This window comes from Scomber scombrus, chromosome 16, assembly GCF_963691925.1.
Source record: "Scomber scombrus chromosome 16, fScoSco1.1, whole genome shotgun sequence".
NCBI lineage: Eukaryota > Metazoa > Chordata > Actinopteri > Scombriformes > Scombridae > Scomber > Scomber scombrus.
Window position 1 is genome coordinate 23,255,386 of NC_084985.1, and position 16,245 is coordinate 23,271,630.

At 38.1% G+C, this 16,245-nt stretch overlaps 1 protein-coding gene across 1 annotated transcript; it reads left to right on the top strand.

Moving 5' to 3' along the window:
* The first annotated feature begins 3,008 nt into the window (after nt 1–3,008).
* Nucleotides 3,009–15,677, top strand: LOC133996584 (CMP-N-acetylneuraminate-beta-galactosamide-alpha-2,3-sialyltransferase 1-like). Its single transcript, XM_062436189.1, has 7 exons — nt 3,009–3,045; nt 10,775–11,055; nt 12,673–12,869; nt 13,099–13,266; nt 14,270–14,309; nt 14,464–14,583; nt 15,446–15,677. The coding sequence occupies exons 2-7, from the start codon at nt 10,810–10,812 to the stop codon at nt 15,611–15,613; spliced, it is 939 nt and encodes a 312-aa protein (XP_062292173.1). The 5' UTR covers nt 3,009–3,045; nt 10,775–10,809; the 3' UTR covers nt 15,614–15,677.
* Nucleotides 15,678–16,245: the final 568 nt, after the last annotated feature.

Below are 16,245 nucleotides of genomic sequence, written 5' to 3' on the forward strand. Positions count from 1 at the left end.
AGGGGGGAAGACAGCCAATGAGGTTGCAGCAGGTGTGGTCTTGACAGGACTGAATCTTGTTTCAGAAACAAAGGCCCCACATGTGTAATTTACCCAGTTGGGACCCACATGAAACCAAGTCAGAACCCATATGGGCAAACACAGGTGGGGCCATCATAGAAACTGCAGACAAACACACATGGGACCCATATTGCAGCCCACATTAAACCCGTATGGGGCCCACATGGACATGCTGGCTGGGAATGAGTTAAAGCAACCTCTACTGTTCCTACCTCCTGAATGGCATTCTGCAAAGTTAGCTCCCTTTGCCTGTGAAGACTTCCAATGTTGCCTTTTTTGAGGACAATCACCTCCTCTTCCTCAAGCCTTTTCACAGCCATCACATGCCACTTGTGCCTGCAATCAAACAAATACAGGACACGTATTACTTGTTATTACACTGTATGACCTTTGCTGACAGCACAAAAACAAAAGATGGAGGCAAGGTGATAAAGGCTACAGCTACATCTGAAAATAATAAAATAAACACACACACACACACACACACACACACACACACACACACACACACACACACACACACACACACACACACACAGTATTTACTTTGAGAGTTGTGGCAGTAATCTCTGTCCTTTACCTGCACCACTGCTGTAGGGTGTGAACATAGAAAACTAGAGATCATTGACCTGTGGTTACAGAGTACCATTAAACTGTGGATTCCACAGTCCCAGCCCTCACAGAGAAAAGATGAAGGCAAGCACTCCACTTCAGCTCTTTGGAGCTCCTGAAGCAGTGCATCTATTCAGGAAACAATTCAACTTACATTTTTGTGGTAACAAAGATATTTCGTTCACCTCTTAGACCAAAGCCATATTTTTCATGTCTATTACATCATCATCATAATCAAGCATCACTTTACCACTTGCATGAAGCATTCATTGACCAGACACTATATAAAAGGACATGGATGTACAAAGTTTTAATAGGGCCCTTAACGGCGGAAAAATGGTCACTCCGCCAGGCGCATGGTCTAAAAGGGTTGGACTTAAGTCCCTTCATTAATCATAAGTGTGTTTTGGGGGTAACACGCAGTAAATCGATCTGAGTGTCATCTCCCATTCCCTTTAAAAACCAGGAGCGCTGTCACTTTGGCGGATTGCTATTATAACTGCGCATTTACCCAGCAATGCGTTTCAATAATAAAACATGAGTTACTTTTGCTGAAAAAAAAGTTGACTGATGATTCATGAAAAGTAAGAATATGGAGTTTTAGCCAACCAGTCTGTAAAGGTGTGTGCTTATACTGCAGCAGCCTGGTGTCATCAGCTGATAGCAGCTAAACAGTGAACGGCTGTGCGTAGTGGCACTGCGCTCTGTGCAGCATCTCAGAGACTGCAGACTTATCAACACATCAGTCCTACAGTATAAACAGCTGTGGATACAGACACAGAATTGCCCACATTCATTAACAGATCAGTACAGATGTTTTAACCACAGATGTTCAGATGCTTTTCTTGTTGATAAAATCACTAAGTGGAAGCGGAGCGTCTTTCCTCCAGAAGCAGACGTGATTCTGAGATCCATTCTCCACAAAAACACCAATAACTCACTTTGTGCAGCATATTTTCACGTCTCCTCCCTTCAGATCACCATGCATGCAGCTGCACACTACACAGACATCGTGGTGCTTTATTTTCGTTTATTTATCTTTTAATTACAACTTTGGTTCTCTTTAAAATTGTTTTGTTCAGTCATGGAGTAACAGGTAAACTCAGCAGGGTTTTAATTGTTGAAAGTATGTAAACCTGATCCATGTCATCTCAAGAATATGTGTTAAATATTGTTCAAAAACGGTTTTAATCATGTTAATCTTTCATACGGTTTCATACAGGACTGTCCGCAGCGGCACTCTCCAAGGTGCTGACCCCCCAAATAAACATACACAGTAGTGAAAGGCTCATTCTCATTTAATCTGTTATTTTTTTACAATTAATTAAATCTGATAAACATTATGACTAATCAATATAACGTGTATTTTTTAATATGTTGATGTAATAGGCTACTTTTATTTTATTTATTTGTATGTTTGTGTGAACTTCAATAAAGTTTTTAAAAGGTTTAAAAAGGTATGTTTGTGTGCCGCTGCCTGTCCCTGTGTGTGTACGCGCATTGTGCACCGGCCTATTATGATATTGATAATGCATCCTTAAAATAACAGTGAAATATGCTTCAGTGACTTCAGACCTGGGTTTTTTTGTCAGTAGCGCAATTGCTTTCCTCGGCCTCAAAATAGCAACGCGCCACCAATGCGCCTGACCACACCTCATTTTGAGATCAACACGCCTATGGGTGCACAGACAGGTGCAAGTGCATTTGCTATTTAGATGAGAACTGCGTCGGGGGAAAATAACAAAGACACATCCGCTGTGCGCCGGACGCAAGATGGAGCCATACGGCTGCCCGGTGCATGCACATGAATGAATCACAAATCAGCTCCAGGAGGTGCTTTACATTGAAAAATAAATAGTTTAGAAAATAAATAGGTTTTCAGGGTCTTTAGAAAATGTTACTAAATTAAAAATAATAACATCACTTTAGCGTCCCTCCCTGAACCTCACTGCATATTTCATTTTTTTTTTGTCATCATATTTTATTTCATGTGAACTACAAATAACACAATCAAACAATGTCCACAAAATATTATACAGAGCTAAAAAGAAAAAAAGAGGTGAATGTATTTAAATGGAAAATAAATACACATTTAATTTAACTTTATTACATTTAATAACCTTTTACCAGGTTCAAACATGTCGCATACAAAATTAAGACATATTACTCCTTACTAGGAAGATCTAGTGTTCTCATATCGTTGCCTACTGTCAACCCTTTAACCCTCCCTTCATGGCAGAGAGCCAGTTATTCATCAGTTAGTATGCGTGGTCACATTTCACAGCTTACCAGAGCGCTCTTTTCCATTCGTTTTCTTTTTTTAGCCTATTAAATGACATCACCAGCCTGTTTATCCACGTAACCTCTCGACAGGTAAGAGAAAAATAAAAGATACATCTTAACACACTTGAACCAATGGTTTAAGTGTAAGTTTTATTGTAAGTGACAGCGAAGCATTGTAGTGTTTTAAAAGGTTAAACGTTGGGGTAAAAAAATCCTGTTAGTCAGTCCTGTTAAACAACTTACACGGTAGAAATCAGATATGCTGTTGTCTGTCATAACACTGACGGGGATATCCCTGTTGTTTACTGTCGGTATTATGTGACATCGATGCAACTTAAACTATATTTTTTTGACAGAAGACACTACATGACAAAAACAATATTCAAAACAATAATTTAAAGTTGTAGTCATTTTTTATTTATACAGTGCTTTTAACGGGCACACAAGACGCTTTACTGAGATAAAGGTAAAGGGGGGAAATAAGTTACACAGAACAACAAGCAGTAAGAAAGACCTTATTTTTGAACAAATTCAAAAGGACAGAGAGTCATCAAAAAGGACAGAAGGACAGAGAGTCATGTCTAAACTCGAGAGATCATGGTGTGCAAAATATAACAGAATCTAGAGATGGTTTTCCTCTAATATTTCGACCTATGGCTCAGATATGATTAAATCCAAATCCTCTTCTCCGATCTCAGCACTGTAATATGTCAGACCTGAAGCGTGTTTTATCTCCCGATTGGGACCACTTTGACATTATTAGAATATGAGTTAAGATATTTTTTCCGTTGTGACTGATGAATATCACGTAAGTTAGTTCCTTCCAAAGTGAATCACCAGGTTTCGTCTCATTCACTGCCAATTGTGTTGCCTTTCTAGCAGGTTACATACACACAGTTTATCATTATCTCTGATGACCAAGCGCTACTGACCCCTTGTGGTCAGGTGTAGGCGTAATACTACATGAATATGTCACATTTCTGCTGTGAAATGCAATTCACAAATACCAAACTTTAAAAACAGGAAAAGCGTTTTTATGCGAGTGGTATCCCAATTATGACTGTGGACAAAGTTAGGTTGACATCAGGTCTCTCAACTGAAGCTGGGAATCTAGCACCTTACTGTGTGGTAGCTTAATGATGCAAAATGTAAAAACAGTCAAACTATCAAATAAACCACAATCCATACTGTGAATATGTAGTTTCACAGGCAGTTTTTTTTTTTGCTGGGTTGTGTCTGAAATCGTTAATAATATAAAACCAGTATTCTCACTTCCAAGGTGAATTATTATTTGTGTATTTGTGTAATATAGGATTTGTGCAATTTATTGATATTTCTGTTTATATATATATATGTGTGATTTTTTTTTTTGATACTCCCAAAATATCTTACCTCATAGGTTGGCAATGGTTTATTAATGTGCCCCAAGTGAAAGCATCTGTTGAGACTTGGCCATTCTTTTTATTTAATAAGCTTTCTAACAGGGTCAAACATTTCTCATGTAAAATTAAGACATATAATTCCTTACTGGGAAGATCCAGTGTTCTCATATCACACTGTCAAACCCTTAACCCTCCCTTTATGGCAGAAAGCCAGCTGCTCATCAGTTAGTATGTAAGTTGACATTGCACAGGTTACCACAGCGCTCTTTTTTTGTCTTTTTCTTTTTTTTAGCCTATTAAATGACATCACCAGCTTGTTAATCCACGTAACCTCTCGACAGGTAAGAGAAAAAATAAAAGATACATCTTAACACACTTGAACCGATGGTTTACGTGTAAGTTTTAGTGTAAGTGACAGCGAAGCATTGTAGTGTTTTAAAAGGTTAAACGTTCGGCTGCAAAATCCTGTTAGTCAGTCCTGTTAAACAACTTGCCTTGTTGAAATCGAATATCTATATGTTGTTGTGTAGGTAACACTATGACGAGGTTATGCTTGGAATGTACTGTACTGTCAGTGTTATGTGACAACGATGCACCTTAAACTATATTTTTGACAGAAGACACTACATGACATTTTGTATTTATACAGTGCTTTTAACACACTCTATATCGCCACTGATCTTTGCCACTTATTTTCCGGTGTCAGTATATTACATGATACTACCAAAATGTCTTACCTCATAGGTTATATGTTTGCTATTATTAGGAAAGTGTGTGGTCTCCATGATAGAGAACTTTGAGATATGTTTTGGATATTCCAGTATATGATTCAATCAGCTGATCAAATAATATGACCTTGTTTTGAGTTATAATGAATAGGCCTGTTTTCCTATTCTGAATACCACACATATGTACGATTCTCAATTTACTGCAGATTCTCACCATTAATGACTGAAATCCTCATTATATCGTGGTTGATGGGGTAGGGTCTGGGGAGTGTGTGGTGTCAACTGCTAAATATGAAATCTACAGTGCATAATTCTGGGTGTACTGAAGACAATTCAGCCTTGTTGGATAGTCGCAAACCAATCATTGCTGGTTAACGTAAAACGCATTATTACTGGTGTGATAGCGCAGGAAAGTCGCCACAGACAGTATAATGCAAAATTGACATTGACATTTACCTGGCAGTGATAGCCTTAATCAGCATTGTGTGAACTTATTTGGCAAGGGCTTGTTTGGCTTCAAAATGTCAGAAAAGGGGTAAGTTAGAATGCATGCCTAGCATAAGAAAAAAAGTATGGCAGATCTTAATCTAACTTAAACTGTACATGCTTTCCATGTGTATTTAGCGGGTATCGCTAAACAAGGATGTAACTGGGAGTCACTGACTTTAAGCAGTTCATAGGCACCAGAAGTGCAGTCCTGTTTGGCCGTTATGTCAAACTTAATTCACAGCCTAGCGCTGTTCCTGTATTCTTATACAGGTGTGTACACAACTGTATAAGAATAATGGACGTACTGCGATGTCACCCACTGATTTTATGGACTCCTTTCCTGTATTTGACTGTCGCTATCTTGTTTGTTTGAGTCAGAAGCGATGAGAAATTACCTGATGTGACCAGCAATTGACACTGAGACAACTCATCACTGTTTACTGAGGTAATAAATCAAGTAACACAGAAGTCCCACAGACTTCTGTACAGAGTTGTTATTTTTAAGAATGAAAGAGAATGGCATCTCTGTGGAGCTAAGCCTAGCTAAGTAAGCCCCACTGCCCCACAGAGTGCAGTACTTCACTTGTATAACACTATTTCTGTCATGGAATCATGTTTGTGGACTGTTTTCTTTGTAGTGCATTTCTTGCATGATCCTTTTAGTCATTTGGTTTGCTCTGTGTGTTCCTCATGTGCTCCTCCTCACACTTCCCCTGCATCAGGTTCATTAGCCCTTCTTTGCCCTTAGTGTTTTTCCCATAGCCTTCACACCTGTCATGTATCAGTCGCGTCAGCCTTGCCCTGTCTCTAGTGTCCTTCCAGCCAATCATTTCCAGCCTACACTCATTAGTTCTTGTTAGTATTTTCAGTCTTTGTTGGATTTCTTGCGTAGTTTTGTCAATTCCTTTTTTTCTGCAGCCCTGCTTGCATTTGGGTCCACCTGCTCTGTTTTTCATGACAAATGATTTAAGGAACACAGACATTTAACACAAATTGAAAAACTATTTGATAAATCACTTACAGAGAGAAAAGTACCTTTGTTATATCCGACCAGTACTCCTTTGCTTTTTCACCATTTATTTTCAATTGTTGCAGTTTGATTGGATGCATCCAATACAAATAATAAATAAAATACAAATGTCATAGTATGTTTGAGCAACTAGCCTAAAGATGAATACTTATTTCTCCCAGATACTGTCTGAATTAATATAAATGTATATACAACTAAATTGAAATAACGTTTATTCTACATTCATTTTGCTTAAGTGACTTATGCCCTTTATTATTATAATGAGCAAGTCTGATAATAAATCTCATAGAACTAGTGCTTTCCTAAAAAAGAAAAAACTTGAATATGTTCGATACGTTTCTTACTAGTTTTAAAGAGCACAATGTGAAGTGTTGTCTCATCCAGTTATATAGCAAACAGTTGGATCAATAATACAACATACTGATTCATTCAACATTAATCAAGTTGGTGTTGTTACAGTGTAGCGTTCAAGTTTCTGCTACCAGCTACTGAAATTCAGTTTACCATGATGAGTTTGGGTTGTTTTTATGAGAAAAGTTCCTCTTTACAAAGACTAAGACATGGATATTTTCCTCCACTTGACTGCTTGTAATTATAGTCCTATAAATATGATATGAAAGTGGCATTAAACTTAAACTTGAATGCATTAATTTATTTGGCTACTTGGGGGCAATAAAACAGGTTGTGAACACTACACTGACACATCATCATTTGGCTCTATTATGTTCACCAGCTAGTTGCTAATTATGTCTTTTTTGCCTTTTTGTGCAAAACAGGTAAAGTATAGTGTGCAATGGATTTTTAGGGCTGTTTCCATGAAAACAGCTGCCTACTGCTGCCAGAAACAGAGAACCAAAATGGTACATTTTTTAAACTAAACAATGAGCTACAACTGACTATAAAGCTCTGTAGAGCAGAGTTGGGTGATCATTCTACCTGCTGGCTGTACACTATTCGTTTTTATGAGCACTGTCTATAACATTTACATCAACCTTCTCCGCTTAAGCAGAGCTGGCAATACAGTGGCCCCGTGTTGGTTATCTCAAGATGTAAATAACCGGTCCCATGCCTGTGGAAAAACAGGTTACAAACACAGAGAGAGTATCAGCATCAGAGTGAAGCAGGATGATGGAACATTCTGGGTCACACCTATTTGTCCACATACAGGTTTTAAATGCAAAACAAGTAATGTGCAGGGCTTTATTGTGGTTAAAAAAACCCAAAAAACCTCTACCTCACCTTAGTTACTCTTTAATGGATGGAAACAGAAATCTATCAGTCTGCATCTCAAAAACTATCTCTGAAGAGTAAAAGTGACTGATGTGGAATTGATTTGTTTAAACTCAAAGCTTCATCACATAGAGACAGCTTGACTTACTGATGAACAGTGTTGGGGTCGTTACTCACAAAATGTAATGTATTACATTTCCTGTGGAAAGTAATCAATTAGCCTACTATTGCATTACTCCTTAGCAACGCCGGCGATGACGTGTATATCAACAATTAAAATAATGAGTCTCGGCCATCATAACACCATATTGTACAAATAATGCCTCAAAATAATATATAGACAACCGGTTTCTCCTCGGACTGGCCAGGCTAGGCAAGAGATTCTCCACTAGATGGCGTTTCCATGACACAGGTCCAGATAGCTCACCACAGTTTTCCTGTCTGATGCTCAGTTTGTTTCTAAAACACGGAGATTCCACCGTACAAACGAACAAAACACAGTCTTTGGCTGCTTGGTTGGCGTCGGCATACACTCAGCTTTAGCATCACTGTGTGTCCGTGAGTGTCTCGTTACTAGTTTTGTGTTAGCATGAGAGTTCAGCCAATTGTTGCCCAAGCTTGCATGAAACGCACCTTTGAATATTTATATATTGTTTATATATAGTTTGTTTGGTAACTGTAATGTGATTACTGAATGTAGACACTGTAAGGTGTTACATTACTGCGTTACAGATAAATGTAATGTGATTACTGTAACGTATTACAATGTAACGCATTACACCCAACACTGATGATGAAAAATGCTTCTCAACTGATTATAAAATAAACTTTATGCCAGTTGTATTGCTGTAATTGTAAACCTCCATTATCTCAATAATTAAAAAACATATTTTTGTAAAATAACAATATTTCTGAGTTTTAAATGATGTCTTCTGTCCTCTCTCCTAATGTCTTTTTTTTTCTATGCAAATGTAAAAAGGTCCTTCTTGGGGTAGGATTAGATTCAAATATAATTCTAATATCTACTTAAAGGGGCCATATAATGCGTTTTGTAATTTTCTCTTACATATATTATGATTTTAAATATATCACATAGTGAAATATCTATACTTGAGGTTAGAAATGCTCCCTGCAAGTCAAAAGCCCAGGCTTCAAACTGCCCTGAATGCTTCATTTGATACTTTTACAATGTGCTGACATTTGTCAAGCGTGCCCATTGCTCTGTTACTATAAAGTTGCTGCTGACGCTCCATGTGTTGTTTGCCTTGTCGCCTCATAAATCAGATCTTGTTTTGGCTTGTTTCATGTTACAAGGTTAAACATGTTAAATCATATTACTACTGTTTGCTGATGTAGCCTCAGGTGCCAAGTGAAAGTTTGCATAGTAGGAAGGCTTCCAGTAGTTCAGAACAAATTGGACTTATTGGAAAGTGGCCTGAAAGAGACAGGAACTAAAACAGCCAGGTTCAGTTTCAGACAGAGACTGAACGCGCTGCATAAAAGGACCAGTATAAGATAAATAAGTAGTAATGAGATTTTTTGAACTGCAAATCATGCAAAGAGATTCCAGTAGAGCCCATGAATATAAACATAGACTTGTAAATGAGCATTTAACTTCACTCTTCACACTTCTTGGCCTGCTACATGATCTAATGGCACACATCCAATCTCTTAATTCCACTCTATTATAGTTGAAGAGTTCATTTGACTTAATTCCTGTGTTGCATGAATAGGTGGTGATTGCTGGTTGCTCTGTGTTAATATGATGCAACTGTCAGAGTTTTAAAGACTAGCCGCGGCACCACGTTCTGGATCCTCTGCAGAGCTTTGAATGTACATGTAGGAAGGCCTGTCAGTCAGGAGTTTTAGTAGTCAATGCGTGATATTACCAGAGTCCGTGCTGCATGCTCAGACAGGGTCTGATTTTCCTCATGTTGTCATTGTATAGGGCAAATCGATACAACTGAGCAATAGAGACCAGTTGAACCTTAAAGGTTATTTGGTCATCATTAATGACACCCAAGTTGCTGAAATAAATACGTTGATACACAATCTTTACGAAACCCCATTGATATGCCCTTTTAATTCTAAGCCAATTAATTTGTACTTCATATCATATGTTTGAATGAATGATATTGTTGAAATAATAAGATATTCCTTTATTAGTCCCACCATGGGGAAATTTGCAATATTTTGCAAATGTAATATACTGTATATTTGTCAGGAGTTCATAGTTGGATATCGTGAGTTAAACAATTGAAGTACCTGGACATTGTATTTTACCATATGATAAATGCATGCATGCAGTGCACAGCAATACCAACAATTCAAACCTTTGAGGAATACTACTGATATGCAGCAGACTTGGTCGTATTCTAGTTCAGGTATCTTTATAAGATAAACACATGATGTACCAGGACACCGTATTTTACCATACCACAAATACTGACTATTGCCTCCGACATGGTGCACATCATTACCAACAATTCATACGTTTGATACGCTCTGTGTATTATTCATATCAATGAAATATCAAAGTCAATATATAGTGTGATAGTGTAATATCTGTACACCATATATACTTGACAAACAGTGATGCCACAGATTTGGTTATATGTTAGCCAAATACTGAGTCCACATATTTTAATGTATGGCATGAAGACATATGTAGTTATTTTATTTCATGCGTATGCATCATTAAATGTATGTGGACACAGTATACTATATGAGTGAAATGCTAGCTTAGTATTTGACCTTGTATAAAGCATCTAGATATGCTCCAGATATGATCCACATGCAATCATTTAAAGATATCTCTGTATTCTTGGCACAACTTCATTGTTTTGAATCATACGGACACATGTCATACAAGTCATTTGTTCTGCTGTTGGCATATTCTCATTTTTGTCACATTCATGACTCATCTCACCTGTATATTTCATCACTCATTGTACCCACAGATCTGTTCTTCATTCAACAACATCACGCTGCCAAGATGCTTTCCAGAAAAATCACGGTTTTCATTACCATACTATGTCTCACCACCATCGGTGTGTTTTATAGATCTGGATCTGGATCTGGATCTGCATCACGGATTTTATCTATATATTCAAATCTTTGTGCCTGTGAAAAATGTTTAACAGAAGGTGACCCAGACTTTCGGGAGATAATGAAAGCATCTCCCAAGCCCTTTTTGTCAAGAGAATATGAAACTACGCAAGAGGTTTTCAACTGGTGGAAGGTAAATGGCAGCTTTTATAAACACAGTAAAACATATTGGTCTGCAGTAAAAAAAAAAAAAAAAAGGAACCTGTTCATTGTAAATTGTTAAGTGTTCTTTGTCGTTTTTGCTGATGTTATTATTGTCACAATAGTGTGATGTTTTTTTAAATACCAGCACTTAAATATTTCCACTGTTAAAGAAATTGCAGTGCAAGGGAGGATTGTGATGAATGATGATAAAAGGATAAAACGCAATGAATAACGGTCCTTTAAAAATGGGGTGTAAAAGTCTGCAGTATAGAAAAGTGGAGAAACTATACTTATCGTATAGTGGCCGTTGGAAACAGTATTTCCACCTCGTCCGCGGTCCCCCCAGGTGGTCTCCTGTCTTTGGCCACACTCTCACTCTGTCGCCCCGTACCTCAGCCCTGCAGTTCCAACTCCATATCGTATCAGAGACTATTTGCTTTCCCAAGTTCACTTTCCCAAGCCCCCTTCTCCCTCTCAGTTTCCCATAAACCTGTGTCGGGTTATAAAAAGCACATACCCCTGTGTTCACCAATTCTGTGCTGCGTGGGGGTGTGGTTCAATTCTGCACAGCTGTCTCCCATCAACTTGATTCTCAGTCTCAGCTAAATACATATATATGTGTGTATATATATGTATATACCTAACCCTAACCCTACTCTGTGGTGTGAATATAAAAACACAGGACATTGAATAAAACATATGATATTAAATAAAATAAAACACACAAATAATACAAATAATGTATATTGCACATCAGAGTAAAGTAAAGTAAAGTGTGGATGTGAAGCAGTATGAGTGGATGACATTAGCCGTAGTTCTTTATCTTATTTTTTAGTACAAATTTCTTGGGGGGAAAAAAACAGTCTCTGAATCTGGAGGTTTGAGTTTTCGAACTATAGCGCCTGCCAGAGGGCAAAAGGTCAAAGAGGTGGTGACCCGGATAAGCGGAGTCTTTGATGCTGAGGTAGCATGCTGTGGCAATGTCCTCCAGAGAAGGCAGTGGGCAGCCTATGATTTTCTCTGCAGTCTTTACCACTTTCTGGAGCGCTGTCTTGTCTGCAGCAGCCTGCATACCACACCGTCATGCAGTAAGTTGGCAGGCTCTCTATGGTTGCCTGGTAAAAGGCCACCAGTAGCTTCCTTTCAGTGTTGTACCTCCTGAGCACTCTCAGGAAGTGCAATCTGTGCTGTGCCCTCTTGACGGTTGCTGTGGTGTTGGCCGACCATATTTGAATGATATTTTTAGCCAATAAAAGACATAAAAGTAATGTTACATAACTTATTGACACACAGTATATGTATCCTGTGTTTAGAGTGCTTGGAAACATTTAAACTCAACTAGAATTAAAAAGACTGAAGGGAAAAGAACATGAGGTAGTGTTGCCCTTGTGGCCTCTTGTGACCGAAATGAGTATTGCAATAACAAACAGAAAGACAAATCCTGACCAAAAAAACCCAATATTTTTTCACCTGTTCTTAAGTCATAAAAACAAGAGAGAAATTTGTTTTGACTTACTAATTAGATCTGCAGGAACATTTTTTTTGTTTCTCACTTGCCTCCCAGGGCTTCAGTATAATCAATCTTTTTTTCTTCTTTGTGTTTCAGCGCCTACAGTCGAATAAAGACCCCTTCGATTTCTACAATACGACAGTGAAAAACCTGTTTGAGATTTTTCCACCTATTCCACCTCTGATAGAGTCCAGCCCTGACCGCTGCAGGACTTGTGCTGTGGTGGGGAACTCTGGCAATTTGAAGGGATCACATTATGGACCTCTGATAGATTTTCATGATATCGTAATAAGGTAAATCATCAGATTTAGATGAAATTCCACAGTATCTCTGCTCATTCTTAATAAAAAAAGGAGAACCCATTGTTGCCCCCGTTACATCTACTTTGAACAGTGATGTTGACACCTCAAAGACGCCCATGGACTGTCACAAAACAAAATCTAAAATAACATTGATATCCATATAATTGACCTTAAACTACACGATATTCAATTCATATCCCCCATGTATTACTGTATTCAGAATGAACCGTGGCCCTATCAAAGGCTATGAAAAAGATGTTGGGACCAAAACAACTCATCGTGTGATGTATCCAGAGAGTTCCACTTTATTGGACAACACCACTCATCTTGTGATGTTTCCATTCAAGATAAAGGATTTACAGTGGCTCATCCAAAAGTTTGCCCCAAGGTAGATACAAAGCACCTCTCTGTATCTCTATCTGTTTACATAAAAAAAATCATCTATACTTATGTTTGTATATGAATGAAAACTCAAGTTGGATAAAAAAGCAATTGTGTTGCATATTTGTCTGTATAAAACTAAGGAACATTGATAAAGAAGCTTTAGTTGACAGAGTGAAAAAGTGTCGTTTTGGGTGTTTAATATAGTAACTTTCAGTTTCTCCACTCATTTTTAAGTGCTATCCAATTAAACTTTTATTACAAACAGGTGTTAGCTCAGGATGTCAGAGTTTCTTCCCCTGACAGATGGTGTGAAGGGGTGGTGTGTGTAAACAGACCATTAAAATACATTATTATTTCCTTATAATAAAATGGCATGTGTGTTAACGCTGAACTGCTCTTTTACACATCTAGCAAAGACAGAGCAACATCAGCATTAACATGATTTTTTATCATGTTTATGGCCACCAAATGAACTTAACTAAAGGAGATATCTGGCTTTTTAGCTGCCAAATGCTCTACTGTGTTGAACAGCTAGTTGCATTGAGGAGAGCCGATTTTGTTTAAGTATTTCTTTGATCTTCAGTATTAAATCTTGAACCACTCACCACTGACAGACAATAACGCACCCTAGTGCACAAGCAAGTTTCACAACTGCCACCTGTGAATGTTTGTGTTTTGATAATGATGATAACCTGGTGGGTTCACAGCTTCACAGTTGACTGAGCAAAACTCTGATCATCATCCAAATTGTTACTCTAAATAACACCACCTCTGTAGTTCAGTAGTAGATGAGAGATCACATGGTAATCAATGTGTAAAGACGGAAGAGACCCAGACCTTTGGCATATGCTGTTGGGAGAGGCATTTGAGCTGTGTACAAGTAAGGTAGACATGAGGGAAAGCAGCTCAATCTCATTATTCACACAATTACTAGCTATTGAGGTTTTGCAAGCTAACTTTTAATATTTTTTTTAATTAAATTTTCCAATTAATGTCACCTTCAACAGTAAAAACAAAGCTGCTAAGAGGATAGCAAACAAGGATTTGGTGAGTATTCTAAATCATCTTGCATGAATCTTACACATAGATGTCTGATGAAGTCAACCAGTGATAAATTGCATTGTATTGCACATTCACTGCAGAAAGGATTGGTTCATAAATGTGTGAATGTTTTAAGGTTCTGAAGTCTGATTCATAACAGGTGATGATCCTCAACCCAGCTTTCATGAAATATGTCCATGAAATGTGGCTGAAAAAGAAGGGCAGGTATCCATCCACTGGATTTATGACTTTGGCTCTCAGCATGCACATGTGTGATGAGGTAGGTTTATTTCCAATAGTTATACTCTTGAGAGAGAATAGTCATTGTTCACATGACATCAACAGATCACTTGCCAGGGATACACAAACAGGCTTTTTTAAAGGGAAACTTAAGCATTTTTCAACCTGGACCCTATTTTCACATCATTTTGTGTCTAAGTGATTAATGGGGATATTATTTTTTTTAGATTGGTCCAGTATTAAGCGAGAGTGCTGCAGCTGGAGCATTTTAAAGCCATTGTGTATGTCAAAGTTTGTCCACAGAAAAATGCTTCATTTTGCCACTGACAGGCTCATATTGTTATTGTAATATGGGTCTGGCATTGAAAGTAATGTTAAACACAGGACCTAGCTGCATGTAGCAGCATTCTGGCTATTAGTATGGCTATCTGTGGCTAACTTAACCCACACAGATGCTGTAAATCTATGTGTAGTAGTTATAGCCTGGATAACTGTGGACACATTTTCTCAGTGTGGCAGCAACAGGTCCCACTGCTGAAAAAGTTTCCCTTTTCACTCGTCTGGAAAACAGTGACTGCAGGAAGGATTACATTACAGCCTGTTTCGCAGCTAATGTCTGTAGCCCCTTTGCATAATGCTGGACTTAGACACAAAATGATGGAGGAAATAGGGTCCAGGTTGAACAATACTTTTCCTTTTAACACCCAGCCTTCATTGGAATGAGTCAGAAACTCTACCTTTAGACATGGTAATTACAATATGACAACCAAATGTTCAGGGGACAATTTAGTAATGCTGTAGAGTGCATCACCATAACACAAAATTTAAAAACTGAAAATTGTAAGGAGCATTTATTCAAATTACAAGTTGTATGCTTTAAGTTCTTGTCTCTGTTTTTCAAGATAAATGTTTTTGGGTTTGGAGCGGACAGTGATGGAAACTGGTACCACTACTTTGGAGCAGTGAACAAAAACTTGAGAACCGGCCCTCACCCAGGAGGACAGGAATATGATATTCTTCAACAACTACATAAGGCTCACAAAATCCACTTTTATAACGGATGGCAATAGCCAACTTAGCTGTGCTTTTCCCGGCTAACCTACCTACTGAAAGAACTCATTGTGTCTCCCTTTAAAATACTGCATCTGAATACTCTAAAGTTAAGTTAAGCATCTCTTTTTCTGCAGCAACAGTAACAAAGTTGACTGTTAATCAGATTATGTTCCAATTGACATTAGACCTGGCGATCAATTGCAAATCTGGGACTATACGAAATTGCTGTCACAAAACAGTTAAAAACCTTGGCATTAATCCAATCAATCCACTCCTTGTTTAGTACGGCTGACGCTGATATTTTAATCAATCTTATGTTTCGCCAAGACACTAGGCTATTGTAATATTGTAATGAGAATGAGAAATAAAGAGGAGAGAGAGAAAGGAGAGGAGAGAGAAGCACATTGAAAATCAACATTTAAGCTAGTAGGTCCAGGACAGGAACCTGTCATCCCGATGTCTACAACCTCAGGTTACCTGTGAGACGAGACAGCACAGAGAACTCCGGGGAAAAAGTTTTAAGTTACTGAATGCATTATTCGCACATGAATGTAAATGGATATAGATGATTACAGGGGGGGGGGGGGGGCCTGCATGCTGGGACTGCAGTGTTATAGTAGGTTCATAAGGTACTATGAGCTCTTTCAGC